Genomic DNA, 19,870 nt, shown 5'->3' with positions numbered 1-19,870 from the left:
TGTATACATCTAGATAATTTAAGAGGTTAAAACTTCATCTTAGATTGCTACTTAATAATAAAATGTCAACCATCACCCTAACCTTGGGCAGTGATGTTATTACATTTGTACATTAATACGAATATCTAAGAATGAGTTATTTTGTCTCCTGTGTAATGTTAATTAAATAAGTATAACATTAATATTGTGTTTATGCAAATCAAGTGTTGATGAAATATATGTAGTTTGCACATGTGTAGTTCACCAGTACCTACCTATGTATGTATCTCCTCGAGGTAATCGATGTCCACTGCATAAATATTCGTCATGCTGAAAAAAATATAACATAAAATTTAGAAGAAAAAAAAAATAGAGACTCTTAAGAGCCTGTGTCGCTCACCTTGGTCTATGTGCATACATGTATTAAACAAAGGACACAGATGGATTCATGACAAAATTGTGTTTTGATGATGGTGATGTGTTTATAGATCTTACTTTATTGAACATTCTTGCTACTTGCAATTTTCTCCATCTATAATAAACTTGGCCTTTAGTTACACAGAGGAAAATATTTTGTAAAAATTTACAAAAATTTATAAAATTAATGAAAATTGTTAAAAATTGACTATAAAGGGCAATAACTCTTTGAGGGGGTCAACTGACCATTTAGGTCATGTTGACTTATTTGTAGATCTTACTTTGCTGAACATTTTTGCTGTTGACAGTTTATCTCTATCTATATTAATAGTATTCAAGATAATAACCAAAAACGGCAAAATTTCCTTAAAATTACCAATTCATAGGCAGCAACCCAACAACAGGTTGTCCAATTCATCAGAAAATTTCAGGGCAGGCAGATAGATCTTGACCTGATAACAATTTTACCCCATGTCAGATTTGCTCTAAATGCTTTGGTTTCAGAGTTATAAGCCAAAATCTACATTTTACCCCTATATTCTATTTTTAGCCATGGTGGCCATCTTGGTTGGTTGGCCGGGTCACCGGACACATTTTTTAAACTAGATACTCCAATGATGATTGTGGCTAAGTTTGGTAAAATTTGGCATAGTAGTTTCAGAGGAAAAGATTTTGTAAAAGTTAACAGACGACGTCAGACAACGACGACGGATGACAGACGCAAAGTGATGAGAAAAGCTCACTTGGCCCTTCCGGCCAGGTGAGCTTAAAAGAAGATAAGAACCTCAATCAGCAAGTTCATGAACATTTGTATTTACCACTTTCATGTACATGTAATGATAAAACATTATGAAAAAAATTATCATTAAAAAGTCACTAAAATTCTGAGCCTCTAGATTATAGTAAATGTATTTCCAATTTACCTATTCAGTTTAAGATTAACTGTGCTGTATATATGTACATGTACAACTTCCTACATATAAATAGTGGTTTAAATTTTCTGTTCAGAATTTTTGTAATAATCAAACTAAAACTACATGAAGGTTGAGAAAAGTTTATAATTTTCAAGCAGTTCAGGAGCAGTTGGAAAACAGAAGATTGACAGAAGGATGTACATTTTGTACGTCACAGATTGACAGATAGACTAATGGACTCCCCATCATAATATATTGCTGCTTTTAAAAGCAGGGGTAGACATGGTTACACATGTAATAATTATTTGTTAAATATTTTAAACACAAATGTGTCCATAGAACAAGGATGCCCCACTCGCACTACTGTAAACAGGGAAATTTTCGCGGTAGTTTAATTTTCGCTATTTTCGCGGTAAGCATTGAACCGCGAAAATAAAACGACAGCGAAAATATCAAGTTAACTCTTTTTATTCAGTTTACTTTTACAAATCGTGACTTAGATGGAGAGTTGCCTCATTGGCACTCATACCACAGCTTCTTATATATATGTGGATAGAATATCTATAGCACTATTGCATAAAATTGATTTTATAGACGACACATATATAACTGAAATCATAACTGTATATCGTAATCACTGTAATGAAAAGCAATGTTAGAAGTCATGTCTTTAACTCAAATCAGTAATCTCATAAGCGATCATTATGTATCATGTTATATAAACAACACTCATTACCATTATGTTAATGACACATGTCAATCAGTAATAAAAGTATCACCTCGTTGAATCTACTATACAGATTAATCAGATCAAACGATCGAAAAATTAGCATTAATCCTGACAGCATTTTTTCTAATTCATTCCTAATCAGTCGTACTTTTCTGATATTGTGTATGTGTTTTTACAAGCAAACATGACAAACTTTTAATCTACTCTAACATTAACATGATTAATAAACCGAAAACAAAAGATTTATGATTGATTTGATGACTTGATTTAGGATTTATTATAGCTGTTCACTTTTGAAAATCATTTATGAAAATATTTATATAGACCACAGGGAAATCGCGAATTCTAAACGGCGCGAACTTGGATTGTGTTAGTAAATCGCGAAATAAAGACGGCGCGAAAATTTCCCGGTTTACAGTATCATTTTCCACGTTCAGTGGACTGTGAAATTGGGGTCAACACTCTAATTTGGCATTAAAATTAGAGCAATTTTATCATAGGAAATATGTGCACTAAGTTTCAAGTTGATTGGACTTCTAATTCACCAAAAAATTTAACCTAAAGCTGGACGGACAAGGGGACACACATACAGTGACTAGAAATAAAAGTATCCTAAGTTGGGACATAGAATAAGGTGTACTCCTGTATCTGCATTTGAGTCATAAAGCATTGTTTAAAGTTATCTCATGAGGTCAAAGAATTACAGTACTGTATAATCAGCTGAAACTAACTTAATGTATGGATAACAAATTCTTCAAACAGATACCGGTACATGTAGATCCAAATTATTGAGGCAATTTATGGAATAAAACCCCTCCCCCTACCCTCCTACCCATGACTTACTAAATAATATACAACAAAGTATCACAAAATCTTCTTTAAACATGAAGCGCAACTATTGAGTGAATTTTGGGAATAAACCCCTTCTACATTTAAACTCCATGTGGTGAACCAACGCCTGTGTGAATCATTTTGTTAGAGTCCCTGAAGTGGATACATTTTGTACCTTGGTATGCAGGGTTGTCAAATTATGCAAATGAATTTCATCATTAAAATAATACTCAAAATTGACAACAACACTTCAAATGGTCTGCAATTTTATTTGCTATGGTCTACATGTTTCGCCTGCCCTTCTACATTTGTACATGTACCCATGGTTTACTTAAGAATAAATTGCATTAGGCAAAGTTTAAATCTGACCTTGAACTCTGCTAAAAATTCTTCCTTACCTTAGTGACATTGGCTCCTTTCATTGTGATATCTATTGACTGTGAAATAACTGCTTGTGTAAATCCAAAGTCAAACAAACAAAGTAACGTCACAAAAACATAAAGAAATAAGTCCACAGAAGCCATCACTCAGTCTTGTCTTGTATATATATCACTTGAAAATATAAGTTGCAAAATATGCTGTTCACTTAATTCCAGATAGTATGTTCTGTTCTTTAGAAATTAACTGTATCAAAATACTTCTTCAAGAGCCATTTCTGTAATAAAATGAGATTAAATTTCTTTAAGATAAAATAACCTTAGATTTTGTTCAAAGTATTACAAATTAACTGTGAAGCAGACAATGTAACAAATGTGCATGTGTAGTCATGTGTAACTTAACATTATTGTTTTCTTTGGTAATTAATTGATGCAATTAAAGTTTTCATATAACATGTATAAGCTGTGCTATCTATCAGATAAAGATACAAATGTGCAACTTTGTAACATATAATAAGAAATAATAAACCTGTTGTAGTGTTACGTGTCAGTTTTAATGTAAACTGGGAAACAGGATATATAACAACAGTTTAAAGACATAGATAAATTAAATACATATTATAATGGAGCATAAATATGATTAATCCCTCATTTGGTTTTTTTTAAACTTAATCCCTACATATTTCTTCTTAATTTATACAAATGTATTTGTCGGTGATATGTACTGTAAGCAAAGTTTAAAAAGTATAAAACCGAAATTGCATCTTTATATACATTATACTATATTGTACATTCGTCAGTCATGCCAATGTGGTAAACTAAAATCTTTAATATAACAGCACTCAAGCAATGAACATGTATTAAACACATGTTATACACATGTTTGTAAAAAGTTATTTTTCAAAGTTTTCAATTTTTTATTTATATTTACAGGCTCATAATTCATCATGTTTAAGGTTCTTCATTCCTGTATTTGTTAATTTTGGGGAGATTTTTCTTTACCATTTAATAATGTTTACTTTGCATTCTGTAATTTAACCAGTATGTATTTAATGCCAGAATGTTAATATGTAAAATTGTAATAATTCTTATATTGCAGTATTTGTAAAGATTTATACTAATTATTCATCAAGTTTCTCATGAAAATTATTTTATTATTATGATTTATTTATAACTGTATCATTTCTTAATTCTGTACATCGTTCATTTCTGTAATCAGTACAGTACTAGTACCTAACTCTTTTTTCTACAGTTATTCTTTATACTATAGAAGTCATATATTGCACTCCATTTTTGATTTAGTCCATTATTCTCTTTTCTATAAACCCCATCCAGACTATCAAATATTTACAGGGTCAGTAAATACATATACATTTAGGGGAGAGTTTTGTCCTGTGGTCTTCTGATTGGTTGATAATGTTTGTCATAAATATTTTTTGATAGATAAATCAACACTAGAGTTAACAAGAACTATCTTTAAAAAAGATATCCGACGTATTTAAATTTGAATATATATGTTTAAAACTATCATTTCGATAACCTTCAGAAGCACAAAGATACCATTTAAATAATGTTTTCTCTGTTTGTGTTCAGTATTCTCGGTCCTCGTATCTTTCTGTTTACATTCACCAAAACCCCGCGAAAATCTCACATGCGTAGGTGCGTTCTAAAAGTCATGTACATGTACGTTTGTACAACAAAGTTGACATTAATAATTATATAATTGTCCCGAATAAACAGCTGTCACGGATGCAAAAAACTATTGGAGAAACAATCATTTTAATAAAAATATAAATCCTTGTAAGATCTAGTTCAAATATTTATAGTTTTTCACTTGCTTTCCATCACGATATAATTAACGAGACGTTTTTTCAAACACAACCAAATCACCCACCATGACAGCATTTTGTCCAATCACAGAAAGGATTTTCGAGCATGCGTATTCTGTTTCCATAGTTAAGCGTCCTTAAGTTCAAAGGGCACAAACCGAAACTATACCGACTATGTCGGGGAAAAAAAATATTTAAAAATGCTGATGTGCTAATGTTTTTACTACAGGGTTGAAAAGCAATGGGGTCAGTAAATGAATTCAGTACAAATCAAAAGTGTTTGTAAACAAGGCCATGTGAATGCCCAAAAATGATGCATGACCCTATGTTTTTATTGTTGCAAAAGATGGGACTACATTTGTACTTTTATGAATGATATATGAAAGCTTCTAATTTCTAAAGCTACATTTACTAGAACACACCCGCGAAATCGCGGGCATTCAGAGCGTAGTTTAAAGTATGCAAAGTGTTGTTGGAAGAATTTTGTAAAATACAGAATGACTGGAGAATTTCAGCAAAAGTATCATAAGTCATAGGTTATTGGGGACAGGAAAATTTTTTTTTTACCCTCCACCTTTATTTCCAAAGTTCCCAATTTTTGGTTTTCTATCAATTTCCATATGAACATACCTTTAGTATGTTATAAATATTTTTTTAAGTAAGGAGCCTGTAATTCAGTGGTTGTCGTTTGTTTAAGTGTTACATATTTGTTTTTCGTTCATTTTTTGTACATAAATAAGGCCGCTAGTTTTCTCGTTTGCATTGTTTTACATTGTCATTTCAGGCCTTTTGAATTAAATTAACGGTCCCAATTTTCTTGCACCAAATGCGCATTTCGACAATACATGTCTCTTCAGTGATGCTCGTGGCCAAAATATTTGAAATCCAAAGTTTATATAAAAGATGAAGAGCTATAATCCAAAAGGTCCAAAAAGTATAACCAAATCCGTGAAAGGAATCAGAGCTTTGCATGAGGGAGATACATTCCTTAATTTATAATAATTTCTAATATTTTGTAACAGCAAATTTTAATAACACAAAAAATCCGTACTTCATGCCAGTACCGAAGTACTGGCTACTGGGCTGGTGATACCCCCGGGGACTAATAGTCCACCAGCAGAGGCATCGACCCAGTGGTAGTAATTAAATTAACGGTCCCAATTTTCTTGCACCAGATGCTGAGTATGCGGTATGGGCTTTGCTCTTTGTTGAAGGCCGTACGGTGACCTATAGTTGTTAATATCTGTGTCATTTTGGTGTCTTGTGGAGAGTTGTCTTAACATGGCAATCATACCACATCTTCTTTTTTTCATGTAATCAATGAATTTTGTAAAAGATTTAATGACTGGAGAATTTCAGAAAAAGTATCAAAAGTTCACATGAATAATTTTAGCGCTTATCTGTATATTATGAACATTCATTACTATATAAATAAAGCGTATTTACTTTCAATTCTAAGTTTACTAATCAATCCATGATGAGCATTGATATAGTATACAGACCCTCTCTATTTAATAAACTCTGTGACTGCCGTTGATAGTAAACTTGAAAATGATAGCAGATAAAATTCTGAAAATACACTTTATTCGTAGTATATGTATGTTCAAAGTATACAGAAAAACGCAAACCGGAAGCCTAATCTGACTTAAAATTTCGTACAATGACGGGACAATATCCGGATGCCTTTTTTCTTGTTTTTCTCCTAAAATAACTCAATCTGAATAATCATATGAATGGATGACAAATGCGACTATGCACTGTACCTATAGGACACAGAGGCGTGTTGATTAATTTATTCTGGAAAGAAGAGAAGCGACACCAAAAATGAGGTCTTCTCGTTTAATAGTATAGAAATCAGGTATGAATTTTAATTCAAAACATAGATTAACATTATTTAAAGTCGATGGGAGATTTTTTACTGAATTTACCCCTACATACATGTAGCTGGGAACAGTATACATGGTATATCTATGTCCCTGCATGTAGTTACCACCCCTGTTTTGGAATATATAGATCCCAACTCTAAGTGCAAAATGCAACCATTTAGGTACATTTACATCACATACATGTATGTTACACCTTTAAATGGATTCTATAGATACATATGTACCATCATATCTATCAAACTTTTTAAGGACCACTCAGAATAAACTGAAAGAAGATATAATGCATTGTACATGTACTTCTTGTATTCAAGAATATCCTTCCACATGCAACAAGCTGTTATATTACTATAACAGTTTATTACCATGGATATCATTTGAATTGAAAATGTTTTCCATTTTCAATTTTATTTACCGGTAACACTCAAATATATAGGGATTGCTTCTTATGAAAAATTTAGGAAAAATGTGTCTGTGTATAGTAACAACCAGTCCTAAAAGGAGAGCATATGTAGAATATAATCCCCATGGCATCTCATGCATTCATATATTATATATGGTACACTTTTAAAACACAGAATTAGTCAGTTACTGTACATATTTTTTTAACTAAGAGTTGTTATTCATTGACAAAAGTGACATGATGCCCTCTACAGGGGAGGCAGACATTTATCCAAAATACTCAACTTCAAATGTATGTGTAGAAACAAAGAGGTTTATGTAACAATTGAAGGAAGATTTAATTTACAGGCTGAGCATATAAATAAAGGCTGGACTGTAATGGTTTTTACACAAAATTTTGTTTTCTTCATGTTCTTATATATACAAATGTATCATTGAACTGTTGAATGCTTAGTTCTTATCTTCATGTGATTAAACTATTATAAGGACATCTTCAAAACAAGAATGTGTCCATAGAATATGGAAGCCCCACTGGCACTATCATTTTATATGTTCAGTGGACCATGTAAATTGGGGTAAAAAAAAATAATTTGGCATTAGAATTAGAAAGATCGTATCACAGGGAACATGTGTACTACATTTTGTAAGTGTCAAGTTGATTGGAATACAGCTTCATCAAAATCTACCTTGACCAAAAACTTTAACCTAAAGGGGCACAAACGGACGAACGGATGAATGGACGGACAAACAGCCGAACAGATAAATGAACGTACAAACAAATGAACTGTATAACGAAATTTATCGCACGCTGGACTTTTTATGCTGCGTTTTGTCGAAAAATAGACAATGAAAACACAACAACATTAAAAGATGACGTCACCATTAAGTTAACACGTCATGAACCCCATAAGAAATTTACTAACCCCTACGCTCTCACAGGGGGTCATCATGTGGCGGCGTTAAACCAATCACAACATTACAATAGATGTATTTCCACTTGTATGCAAATTTGTCCGCCATTACGTAAAATCACACAGGTTCCCGTAAACTTTGACATCATAATTTAAATTATTTGAAGTCTACAATTTAAAAGTGATTGTTGCTTGACATCAAAAGGTGATTCGGAGTAGATCTAAGGTCATTCGGAGGCAAGATTCAGCTAAATACCAAAAGTGTAAATACGTTTATTTACCTGTGGTGCGATAAAAAGTATATAATCAGTAAGTAAGACTAAGTTTATATACAAATCCTTGTTTTAATATATATTAATATATCAGGAACGTATATATGACTGTTCCCAGATTATATCAAATATTTTATGATTATGATGCCGAATTAACTTTAAATAGGTGTCGATTTGACCTGGTGCCGATTTAACCAGGTGCCATGTACCCAAGATCCTACTACACAAACTGTGCACAGGCCTCCGTCACGTAACCATATGACACTATATTTTGAGTTCTCCACAGCGCTGTTTTAATCATTTAGAAAAAGAACATTAAATTCGTGATTAAAATAACTTACATGTAAAACATAATTAGATTGAAAGGGCTTATACAATGTAAAACACCCTTTGTAAACATTCCTGAAATAATTCTGTATCTGTAAACATTCTGGTCAATACTACTTCCTGTAGGGGAAGTAACTCAATGTTCCTTCGCGATCACTTGACAAACCAAATGAACAAAGTAATATTAGGAACTTGGAGTTTTTCAAAAGAAGCGGTAACTACAGCTAGGGATGCACTTTTATCAAGTCAGTCGTCGATTGATTCAATAGAAAAGGGGATTAACAGTGAGTTTGTTGTCTACTTTTTCAAGTTTTTAATTTATTAACAACCAATAAAGCTCTTTAAAACTACTCAGTGTCTTACTTTCTTTTCGTGAAGCTAAGTGCTTGAATATATTATGCTAACGGTAATCTTTTTAGAATAGATACGCTGTAATTACTCGCGAATAATCATTTAATTGGTCCGTGATTTGTAGATTGATTGATTAATTATTGGTTAATTAAATGATTGATTGATTGTGTGTGATTGATTGATTGATTGAATAATTAATTCATGTATATTATTTCCGATTTAAAAAAAATAAAAATTATATATCATATATTTCCTCTGCAGTTTACATGTAATTATTTTGCTTTTGAAAACACGGCCGGAGCCGTAGTAAAATACTGGGATCACACAGTTAACTGAAGGTTTGGCCGAGTATTTTATAGTGTATTGTTATTGTTTTCTACTTACTGCATCTGAAAAATCTTAGACTAGTGAACTTTAAAATTGAAAATTGAAAACATTAAAAAGAAAAGCGTATCATTGCCGTTGATTGGTATATATAATTATGATTTAGTTTATTGCCGGCAGAGACATATATACACATGTGTATATATGTCTCTGTTGCCGGTAAGACATAATTTCAGTATGATGTAAATAATAAATCAAGTTCTGTTTTTATTTTACCGTATCATTACTGGGACTGCTATTAGTATAACAGTCCCAGATTATAATTGTTCAGATCAGAGACGCATATGATAATATCAAATTGGCAATAATACTATGTGTCTCTAGTCATCCGCCGCGCGAGATTGATATAAACCAAAAATGAAATAAACGTGTATTGATGTATCTAATATGAATTAGTACCGTAGATTGTATTAAAACAGTTTATTATAATAAACATACTAGTATTTGGGTTCATATTTTCTTTATAGTTCATATAGTCAGAGACATATGTCTCTGCTATAGTTAAGTACTTGAATACAGAAAACTGTCGTAAAAAAGCAGAAAATATTACGGTATACATGGTTTTATGAGTCTCGATCTGTCCCTGCAAGAATATCATATGAATCGGTTCAAAGAACGATGTACATGTAGCTTTGCTGGGGTTTTAGTGATGGTTTGGAGTATTTTATAGTGTATTGTTATTGTTTTCTACTTACTGTGTTTATTACACTATTTTTGTTTCAGATTATTCCATGATTAAACTATTCACAAACACTTGATATTTCCCATAAGTAACAAAAACACGATTTATATATCTAAAATAAATAACTGTTCAAGTGTCATTAAATTAGCTTCCTTCTATTAGTATAAAGTGTGTGGTATGAAATGCCAGATCCAGGAAGACATTCGGGACATATATAAACACCTCGGAGCTAAATGTTTGCCTGTCGAGTACCTGTTACCCGTTCACGATATAAACATGTAAACAACCTATTTATGTAACGGAGACAACAAGGGACAAGGACATTTGTTTAACTTCAGCCTGATAATCCGGCGCGGTCTTGGAGGTTTTTAATCCAAATTTGTAAAGGACTTAATTTTACCCGAAAATAAACTTACTGAAGACATCTGTATGTCGATCATTTGCCAGTTTGGTCTCTGATTGGTATATGTATCTCAGTGGCAATCATAATTCTGCCGCATCTTCTTAGTTTTATATCTAGTTTTTATGAAAGTTTTAAAATGCAATAATTATAATGTATTTGGCAATACTTTTCAATACTTGACTTCAGTGCTCTTCAACTTTGTACTTTATTTGGCCTATTTACCTTTTTTTAGATTCGAGCGTCACTGGTGAGTCTTTTGTAGACGAAACGCGCGTCTGGCGCAAATACATCAGTTCTGGTATCTATGATGAGTTTATTTCTTAAACCAAAAGCGGCGAGCCATTTATTAAAATATGTAATGAAAAGATTGCAACCCCCATATGTGTATATATGTATATCATATTTTATTGAATAAGATTTATTTAGTAATCCTTAATGTTATTGTCATTTCAGGTTTTAGTCCTTCGGGGCCTTTAATTGTAAATGAAAACAAATAATCGTCTTATTTAGAAATTTTCCAATTCGACAAAAAAGTGCATGTCAAATCGTATATATAGGGTAAATGAACATGAAATAATGCCGAGTTACTGATTTCCTACCGCCTATGTTGACACTTAAACCAGACTGTGTTTACTAATTGGCAATATTTGTTCCTTAGTTTCTTTAGAAAAAGCAATTTCACCTGTCGGTCAACGAAATTAGGACACTGAATAAAATGTTCTATTTTTTCAAAGTCATACATTGTTGAAACATTTAACTAGAAGCGTTTGGTTCATGGAACTCCCTTCTTTTTATCGATTTTTTAATTTATATCTGCTGCCCCTCTGGTAGGGGACCAGCACTCAAAAACTGGATTTTTTTTTTGGTAAGATTATATGAATAAAAACAAGAACTCATAAAATAAAAGAAAGTAAGAAAACTGAATTTTAAAAAATAACCGCAAGAACAAAATTTTAGAGGAAAGGAGGAACCGTACAACCAGTTCCTGATTCAGACATAACGGGAAAATCATAGCAATTATAATTTGCTCAACTAGCAAGTCTGTATACAATTTGAGAAAAGTGAATAATTTTTAAATAAGTACACTGTTTTTGAGTGTAATTCCATTTTTATGGTACAAGATTCATACAATATAAATATGATCGCTTTTATTAAAGATGTTTTCCATACAGTTGGAGAACACAGAACTGAGGCCCCTCATGGGGGGGTCCTAGTAATCACATAATCACCATTTTTTTGCCAATATAATCACATAATCATTAAATATTTGCTTATCTTTAGTAATCAAATAATCATAAACTAAAAATACAGTCCTAGGTAATCAAATAATCATGAAATATTTGGCTTAATAATCAAATAATCATTAAAAAAACGGCCAAGTAATCACATAATCAAAAACCCCATGAGGGCCCTCAGAACTACAATTCCATATCGAAAACAAAACCATGAACATCGTTTTCTATCGGTTTAGTAGACTATGAATTAAAAAAAAGTGGATACATACATCCTTTTTATATAGATTATTCGGTGTGAGTCAAAGCACCGTTTTGAAGACCATACTTTGACCTATATATAATGGGTTACTTTTATAAATTGTGACATGTATGGATAGCTTTCTCATTGCCACTCTTACTACATCTTCCTATGTCTACATAGTAACATTTCTATTGGTTTAGTAGACTATGAGTTAAAAAAAAAAGTGGATACATACATCCTTTTTATAAAGATTATTCGGTGTGAGCCAAAGCACCGTTTTGAAGACCGTACCTATAATGGTTTACTTTTGCAAATTGTAACATGGGTGGATAGTTGTCTCATTGCAACTCATACCTTATCTTCCTATGTCTGCATACAGGGTTCATGTAAATAACATTACCGAAAAAAGTATATTGGCAGTAAACACATTAAGGGAGTCGACTATTGTTTTCAGGGATGAACAATTCTAGTGAACAATATATGAAAATAACATCAAAATAAGCGTATCTTTGTAGGTGTCAGACCACCAATTCACTCTCTCGAATTTAGAATGTATCACGGTAAAAGAAGCCCTACTCCGACATTTTTTTATTTCCCCTGAGAAACCCAGGGGCTATTGTTAGTAGTTCTTGTCTTCCGAAACACAGTTCTTTCTTGCAAGACTTTAAACATAGGTTAATTGGAAATTGGCATGACGTTGAAAGGTGGTATATAAATGCAATTCAGGATATACCTCACAGCGGGCACTTGTTTCTATCCATGGGAAAGTCGACTATCCATATTGTAATAGAAGCTATGGATAGTCGACCTTCCTATGGATACAAACCAGTGCCAGCTGTGATATATCTGTTTTTTATGAAGTTAAACTCCGGTAATTTTTGTCGAGCCTGCAACTTTTGTTGCAGAAAGCTCGACATAGGGATAGTGATCCGGCGGCGGCGGCGTTAGCTAACTTCTTAAAAGCTTTATATTTTAGAAGGCAGAAGACCTGGACGCTTCATACTTTGTATATAGATGCCTCATGTTACGAACTTTCCGTCAGTCGCATGTCTAATGTCCTTGACCTCATTTTCCTGGTTAAGTGACTACTTGAAAAAAAAAAGTTTTTGTAATGTTAAATTCTCTCTTATTATAAGTAGTTGGATAACTATATTTGGTATGTGTGTACCTTGCAAGGTCCTCATGCCCGTCAGACAGTTTTCACTTGACCTCGACCTCATTTCATGGATCAGTGAACAAGGTTAAGTTTTGTGGTCAAGTCCATATCTCAGATACTATAAGCAATAGAACTGACCTTGACCTCATTTTCTTGGTTCAGTGGTCAAAGTTAAGTTTTTGAGTTTTGGTCTATTTTTCTAATACTTTATGCATTTGGTCAACTATATTTGGTGTATGGAAATATTTTATGATCTATAAGTCTGTTACGCAGGTTTTATTTGACCTTGACCTCATTTTCACGGTCCATTGCTAAGTGTTAAAATGTTTGTGTTTTGGTCTGTTTTTCTTAATTTATAAGCAATAAGTCAACTATATTTGTTGTATTGAAGAATTGTTAGCTGTACATGTCTGCCTGGCATGGTTCTTCTGACCTTGACCTCATTTTCATGGTTCATTGATCAATGTTTTTTTTTAGGTTAATGTTGTGTTTATGTGACAGTTGTAATAAAACTTTATATTTAGGTCTATCAACATAATATGAATGATTAGTAAAGAAGGCGAGACATTTCAGCGTGTTCACTCTTGTTTAAGAAAGCTGTGAAAATTGCAAAATTTAGTTGAATAGATATGGATTATTTGGTGGTCTGATATACCAGCAAGTCACCACATCGTACCGTGATTGCTCATGCTGGGAATCCCCTTTGACGTTTTGAGATATAAGACATACATTGATACATGCGTGTGTGTGTTTGTTGGAGAATTAGACTTTCATGAATCATAAAACAATTTTCCTTATTTAAATAGGCATTGAAGAAAACATGAAGTACGGTCCCTGTATTGTTGGCGTTGGCGGACCGAGAAATTCACATGGATTTTTGGAAATGGACGCCGCTGTAATGAATGGACGACATTTGCAATTTGGAGCTGTAACTGCACTAAAAGGGTCGGTTGAGTTTTTTTTTTTTTATGTTATACGAACAGTAGACTTCCATATCTAATCAAAATTCTACGATGTATTGCAATATATCTCTTTGCGTGTCCAATGAACCAAACACATCTACAATCTAATCTTGTATATATAACCAATTTCAAAAAAGGCAATCAATATCTGACACATTTTTTAATGTAATTGTAAATCTTCTGCACGTTTCCTTAAATAAAATTTTTAAGATTCACAATATCCTGGGGGCAAACATATCTGTAATAAATTTCTCCCTTCATGGGTCCAGCGAATTTTATTACATCTTGGCTATATAGTGTGGTGAATCATCATTAGCATTTTGTATAAATCTTCATATTTCTAAAGGTAGAAGAGCTTGATAATACATATCTTGAATTTAAATTCTTTTGACTGAAATTTCCGCCTGCGGAAAATGGCATAATAGGGAAGTGGAAATCAGGGACCTCCTCGTCTATAGTTTCTTTTTTATTTAGATTTTCAAAACCAATCTCTGTGGCTAGAAGTGTTATGGAACGTTGTACTCACAGTATGTTGACAGCAGATGGGGCGAGAATATTTGCAGAAAAAGAAGGATTTACGTTTAATCCTGACCTTGCCAGTGAAGATGTAAATATATTTTTGGTACTATTCCTTAGATTTTAACTAAGTTGGAAAAAAAATTGGAGCACCGGTATTTATATTAAAGGTCCTTTACAGTAAACATGTTTTTTTATAATTTTAAACTGAAATGTGTTTGAAATTTGTTTTTGTTTTATTCTTCTCTTTTACTTTTCTATTTTACCAAACCCGGAATATAAGAGATTATCGCTATTTTGTGCATTTTTCCTTTGATCTTTTTTTTGAAATAATTTTTCATATCATGATACTCGCTTGAGATGGAAAATTACCGCTAGAAACCAAGGAGGCACGTGGCGTTCCTAATGAAATTGACGTGAAATTGACAACGTCGTCATAGGTAAAATAGCGATAAACAGATTATCCTTGGTCATCTCAACTCGATTGCTTTTCTCGCTTTCGCCGTACGGGCTCAACCGAGAAAAACAATCTCGTTGAGATGATCAACGATAATCTATAAATATCACTTTCAGACTAATGGAGAAATGCCACCCCAATGTCATGATACACTAGGACTGATTGTTTTGGATGGTGATGACATTTCTTGTGGTTAGTATCATTAGTTTTATGTTGACGTTATTAAAGATGGAATTTTTCAATCGTCATTCAAAGTATATATACAGGCATATTAAAATTATGTCACAGATTTATTAAGCAAAAGTAATGATGCAAAATTTCTATATTTTTTTTCGTATAGCAAAATATGACATAATTTTGAACGTTTCAAGGATTTATTATCAAATTTATATGAGATAATACACGTTCGAACAATAATACACTTAAAGTTCCTGTCAAGATTAAATGTAGTATGAAGTTGATACTGTAGTACAGAAATGTCGACACCAGATTCACTGTACTGAATACCTTCCATTTTTATTTGTTTAGGCGTATCAACTAGTGGGATGCCGAATAAACATCCTGGTAGAGTTGGAGACAGTGCACTTCCAGGCAATGGTTTGTATGCTGGTAAGTCTAGACAATATAACTCTTAAGGGGTTGGTTTAAATACAGATAAGGACGTATTGAACATTTATCTGACATGTAATAATCTCAGGCTTATAATTACTCACAATTCATAAGAGGTATTTCGGTATCTGCAAAATCAGATTTCAAGATTTTTTTATGGCCTATTTAAAATGCCTATAATTCACTTTGTTTTTGTCTGGTTTCAGATGTTTCTGGTGGTGCAGCATGTTGTACTGGCGATGGAGATTTTATTCTAAAGTTCTGTCCAGCATTCCACGTAGTTCAGTTACTCAAACAGGTAGGTGGTGCAGCATGTTGTAGTGGCGATGGCGATTTTATTCTAAAAGACTGTCCAGCATACCAAGTGGTACAGTTCCTTAAACAGGTAGGTGGTGCAGTGTGTTGTAGTGGTGATAGTGACTTCATTCTTAAGTTCTGTCCAGCATTCCACGTGGTTCAGTTACTGAAACAGGTAGGTGTTGCAGCATGTTTTAGTGGTGATGGAGACTTAATTTTAAGTTCTGTCCATCATTCCACGTGGTTCTGTAACTCAAACAGGTAGTTGGTGCAACATTTTGTAGTGGTGATGGTGATTTCATTCTTAAGTTCTGTCCATCATTTCACGTGGTTCTGTAACTCAAACAGGTAGTTGGTGCAGCATTTTGTAGTGATGATGGTGATTTCATTCTTAAGTTCTGTCCATCATTCCACGTGGTTCTCTCACTCAAACAGGTAGCTGGCGCAGCATTTTGTAGTGGTGATGGTGATTTCATTCTTAAGTTCTGTCCAGAATTCCACGTGGTTCTATCACTAAAACAGGTACGTGAAGCAGCATGTTGTAGTGGTGATGGTGATTTCATTGTAAAGTTCTGTCGATCATTCCACGTGGTTCTGTTACTCTAACAGGTAGTTGGTGCAGCATTTTGTAGTGGTGATGGTGATTTCATTCTTAAGTTCTGTCCAGCATTCCACGTGGTTGTCACTAAAACAGGTAGGTGGAGCAGCATGTTGTAGTGGTGATGGTGATTTCATTATAAAATTCTGTCCATCATTCCACGTGGTTCTGTTACTCAAACAGGTAGTTGGTGCAGCATTTTGTAGTGGTGATGGGGATTTTATTCTAAAGTTCTGTCCTGCATTCCACGTGGTTCTGTCACTAAAACAGGTAGGTGACCGTGGAGCAGCATGTTGTAGTGGCGATGGAGATTTCATTCTAAATTTCTGTCCAGCATTCCACGTGGTTCTGTTACTCAAACAAGTAGGTGGTGCAGCATGATGTAGTGGCGATGGAGATTTCATTCTCAAGTTCTGTCCAACATTCCACGTGGTTCAGTTACTCAAACAGGTAGGTAGTGCAGCATGATGTAATGGCGATGGAGATTTCATTCTCAAGTTCTGTCCAGCATTCCACGGGGTTCAGTTACTCAAACAGGTTGGTGGTGTAGCATGTAGTAGTGATGATGGAGATTTCATTCTAAAGTTCTGTCCAGCATTCCACGTGGGTCAGTTACTTAAATAGGTGGGTGCATCATGTTGTAGTGGCGATAGAGATATCATTCTAAAGTTCTGTCCAGCATTCCACGTGGTTCAGTTACTCAAACAGGTAGGTGGTGCAGCATGTTGTAGTGGCGATAGAGATTTCATTCTAAAGTTCTGTCCAGCATTCCACGTGGTTCTGTTACTCAAACAGGTAGGTGGTGCAGCATATTGTCGTGGTGATTGAGATTTCATTCTAAAGTTCTGTCCAGCATTCCATGAGGTTCAGTTACTCAACCAGGTAAGTGGTGCAGCATGTTGTAGTGGCGATGGAGATTTGATTCTAAAGTTCTGTCTAGCATTCCACGTGGGTCAGTTAATTAAATAGGTAGTTGGTGCAGCATGTTGTAGTGGCGATGAAGATTTCATCTAAAGTTCTGTCCAGCATTCCACGTGGTTCTGTTACTCAAACGGGTAGGTGGAGCAGCATGTTGTAGTGGCGATGGAGATTTTATTCTAAAGTTCTGTCCATCATTCCACGTGGTTCAGTTACTCAAACGGGTTGGTGGTGCAGCATGTAGTAGTGATGATAAAGATTTCATTCTAAAGTTCTGTCCAGCATTCCACGTGGTTCTGTTACTCAAACAGGTAGGTGGTGCAGCATGTTGTATTGGCGATGGAGATTTCATTCTAAAGTTCTGTCCAGCATTCCACGTGGTTCTGTTGCTCAAACAGGTAGGTGGTGCAGCATGTTGTAGTGGCGATGGAGATTTCATTCTAAAGTTCTGTCCAGCATTCCTCGTGGTTCTGTTACTCAAACAGGTAGGTGGTGCAGCATGTTGTAGTGGTGATGGAGATTTCATTCTAAAGTTCAGTTCAGCATTCCACGTGGTTTAATTACTCAAACAGGTAGGTGGTGCAGCATGTTGTAGTGGCGATGGAGATTTCATTCTAAAGTTCTGTCTAGCATTCCACGTAGTTCAGTTACTTAAACAGGTAGGTTGCAGCATGTAGTAGTGGCGATGGAGATTTCATTCTAAAGTTCTGTCCAGCATTCCACGTGGGTCAGTTACTTTAACAGGTAGCTATAGGTGGTGCAGCATGTTGTAGTGGCGATGGAGATTTCATTCTAAAGTTTGTCTAGCATTCCACGTGGGTCAGTTTCTCAAACGGGTTCAACTTGATGGTGCGCAGCAGCATGTAGTAGTGATGATAGAGATTTCATTCTAAAGTTCTGTCCAGCATTCCACGTGGTTCTGTTACTCAAACAGTAAGGTGGTGCAGCATGTTGTAGTGGCGATGGAGATTTCATTCTAAAGTTCTGTCTAGCATACCATGTGGTTCTGTTACACAAACAGGTTTGTGGTGCAGCATGTTGTAGTGGTGATGAATATCTTTTTCTCAAGCTATGTCAAACATTTCATGAGGTGAGTTTCTGTTACTCAAATAGGTAGTCATCTGAAGTCATTAGTTTATTGACTAAGAGAATATGTGATTTTTAAGCTTAAACTTTCTTGATAAATTCAGTTATCTGTATGGGCTTGCCATAATTGCTTTTTTAAATATTCTGTTTTAATTTGTGGATATATATTACAGTTTAAATTAATTGACACTTTTTATTATTTTAGGGAAAGGAACCTAAAGAAGCATGTAATATTGTCATCAGTGATATGAAAGATAGATGCACTGATTATTTTGAAATTTCTATAATAGCAGTTAACATGAAGGTATTTTTTATCAGTTTTAAACATGTATACATAAACCATGAAACAGTAGAGCTATGATGTAACAGTATTATTCCTAAGCTGATCTTAAATTGTTGAAATGTTTAAATATCAGATAAAAACAAATTCATCAAAATATTGTATTATATAACGTTAAAATAATTGGAATTCTGATTGAATATTGCAGTTTCTTGAAATCAATATAATTGTTACATTTCTCAGTTCAGTATATGCTACCAAGGTGGTTATTTGATCTTGTATATATTGAACCTCCTTGATGCAACTTTCCAAGGCCAAAAATATTGGACATAATTTGAATTACTTTTGAATTTCCCCCACTTTATTTCTGATTTTACAGGGTGAGTATGGTGCAGGTACTACTGTTGCAAGCTGGAAAGATCCTCTAGAAAAAGATAAGACATTTAATGGATTTCCTTATGTTGTTTGGACAAGTGGAATGGATGCACCAGTTTTTTTGTGTCAAGAAACTATCACATAATAAAGATACAATTAATTCATAATAGACAACAGCAGTTACATGTAAGGTTACCATTGGGTTACATGGCAAGTTTAGCCACACTGGTTGAGTCGAGGACAAATGATACAAATAAACATATCACAAAGTGCTGTACTTCAAAAACAGAGGGCATAATGACTGCATTGGCTGACATGTAAAGATAAGAAATGTAGAATACAAACTTATTCATGTATACAAAATTATTGTACAGATGTTAAAAGACAATTAAAAGATATGAAAAAAAAGAAGTGTTGAATTGTCACTGCCTATAGGAAAACAGGTTGG

General features: G+C 33.8%; 2 protein-coding genes across 7 annotated transcripts in view; one reads left to right on the top strand and one right to left on the bottom strand.

Moving 5' to 3' along the window:
- LOC139521747 (peptidyl-glycine alpha-amidating monooxygenase B-like) overlaps positions 1-10,559 on the bottom strand; it is a 42,397-nt gene extending 31,838 nt beyond the window's left edge. For 2 of the 6 annotated variants that reach the window (XM_071315319.1, XM_071315321.1), the window contains exons 1-3: positions 8,887-9,005; positions 3,270-3,526; positions 255-309 (exon numbers count right to left, since the gene is read on the bottom strand). In XM_071315319.1, the coding sequence (XP_071171420.1) occupies positions 255-309; positions 3,270-3,395 (181 nt within the window). In that variant the 5' untranslated portion in view covers positions 3,396-3,526; positions 8,887-9,005. Of the gene's footprint in view, positions 1-254; positions 310-3,269; positions 3,527-8,886; positions 9,006-10,302 lie in introns of those variants that run through there. The other 4 variants (XM_071315323.1, XM_071315324.1, XM_071315320.1 and 1 more) reach the window with 3 other exon arrangements.
- On the top strand, positions 9,012-19,833 carry LOC139521750 (N(4)-(Beta-N-acetylglucosaminyl)-L-asparaginase-like). Its single transcript, XM_071315330.1, has 8 exons — positions 9,012-9,156; positions 14,131-14,269; positions 14,761-14,893; positions 15,376-15,451; positions 15,788-15,868; positions 16,075-16,166; positions 18,973-19,071; positions 19,427-19,833. Exons 1-8 carry the CDS (start codon positions 9,012-9,014, stop codon positions 19,565-19,567), a joined length of 906 nt encoding a protein of 301 aa, XP_071171431.1. The 3' UTR covers positions 19,568-19,833.
- Positions 19,834-19,870: the final 37 nt, after the last annotated feature.

This window comes from Mytilus edulis, chromosome 4 (assembly GCF_963676685.1).
Source record: "Mytilus edulis chromosome 4, xbMytEdul2.2, whole genome shotgun sequence".
Taxonomy (NCBI): domain Eukaryota; kingdom Metazoa; phylum Mollusca; class Bivalvia; order Mytilida; family Mytilidae; genus Mytilus; species Mytilus edulis.
The sequence above is the reverse complement of the archived record's forward strand: the minus strand, read 5'-3'. Positions and strand labels throughout refer to the sequence as shown.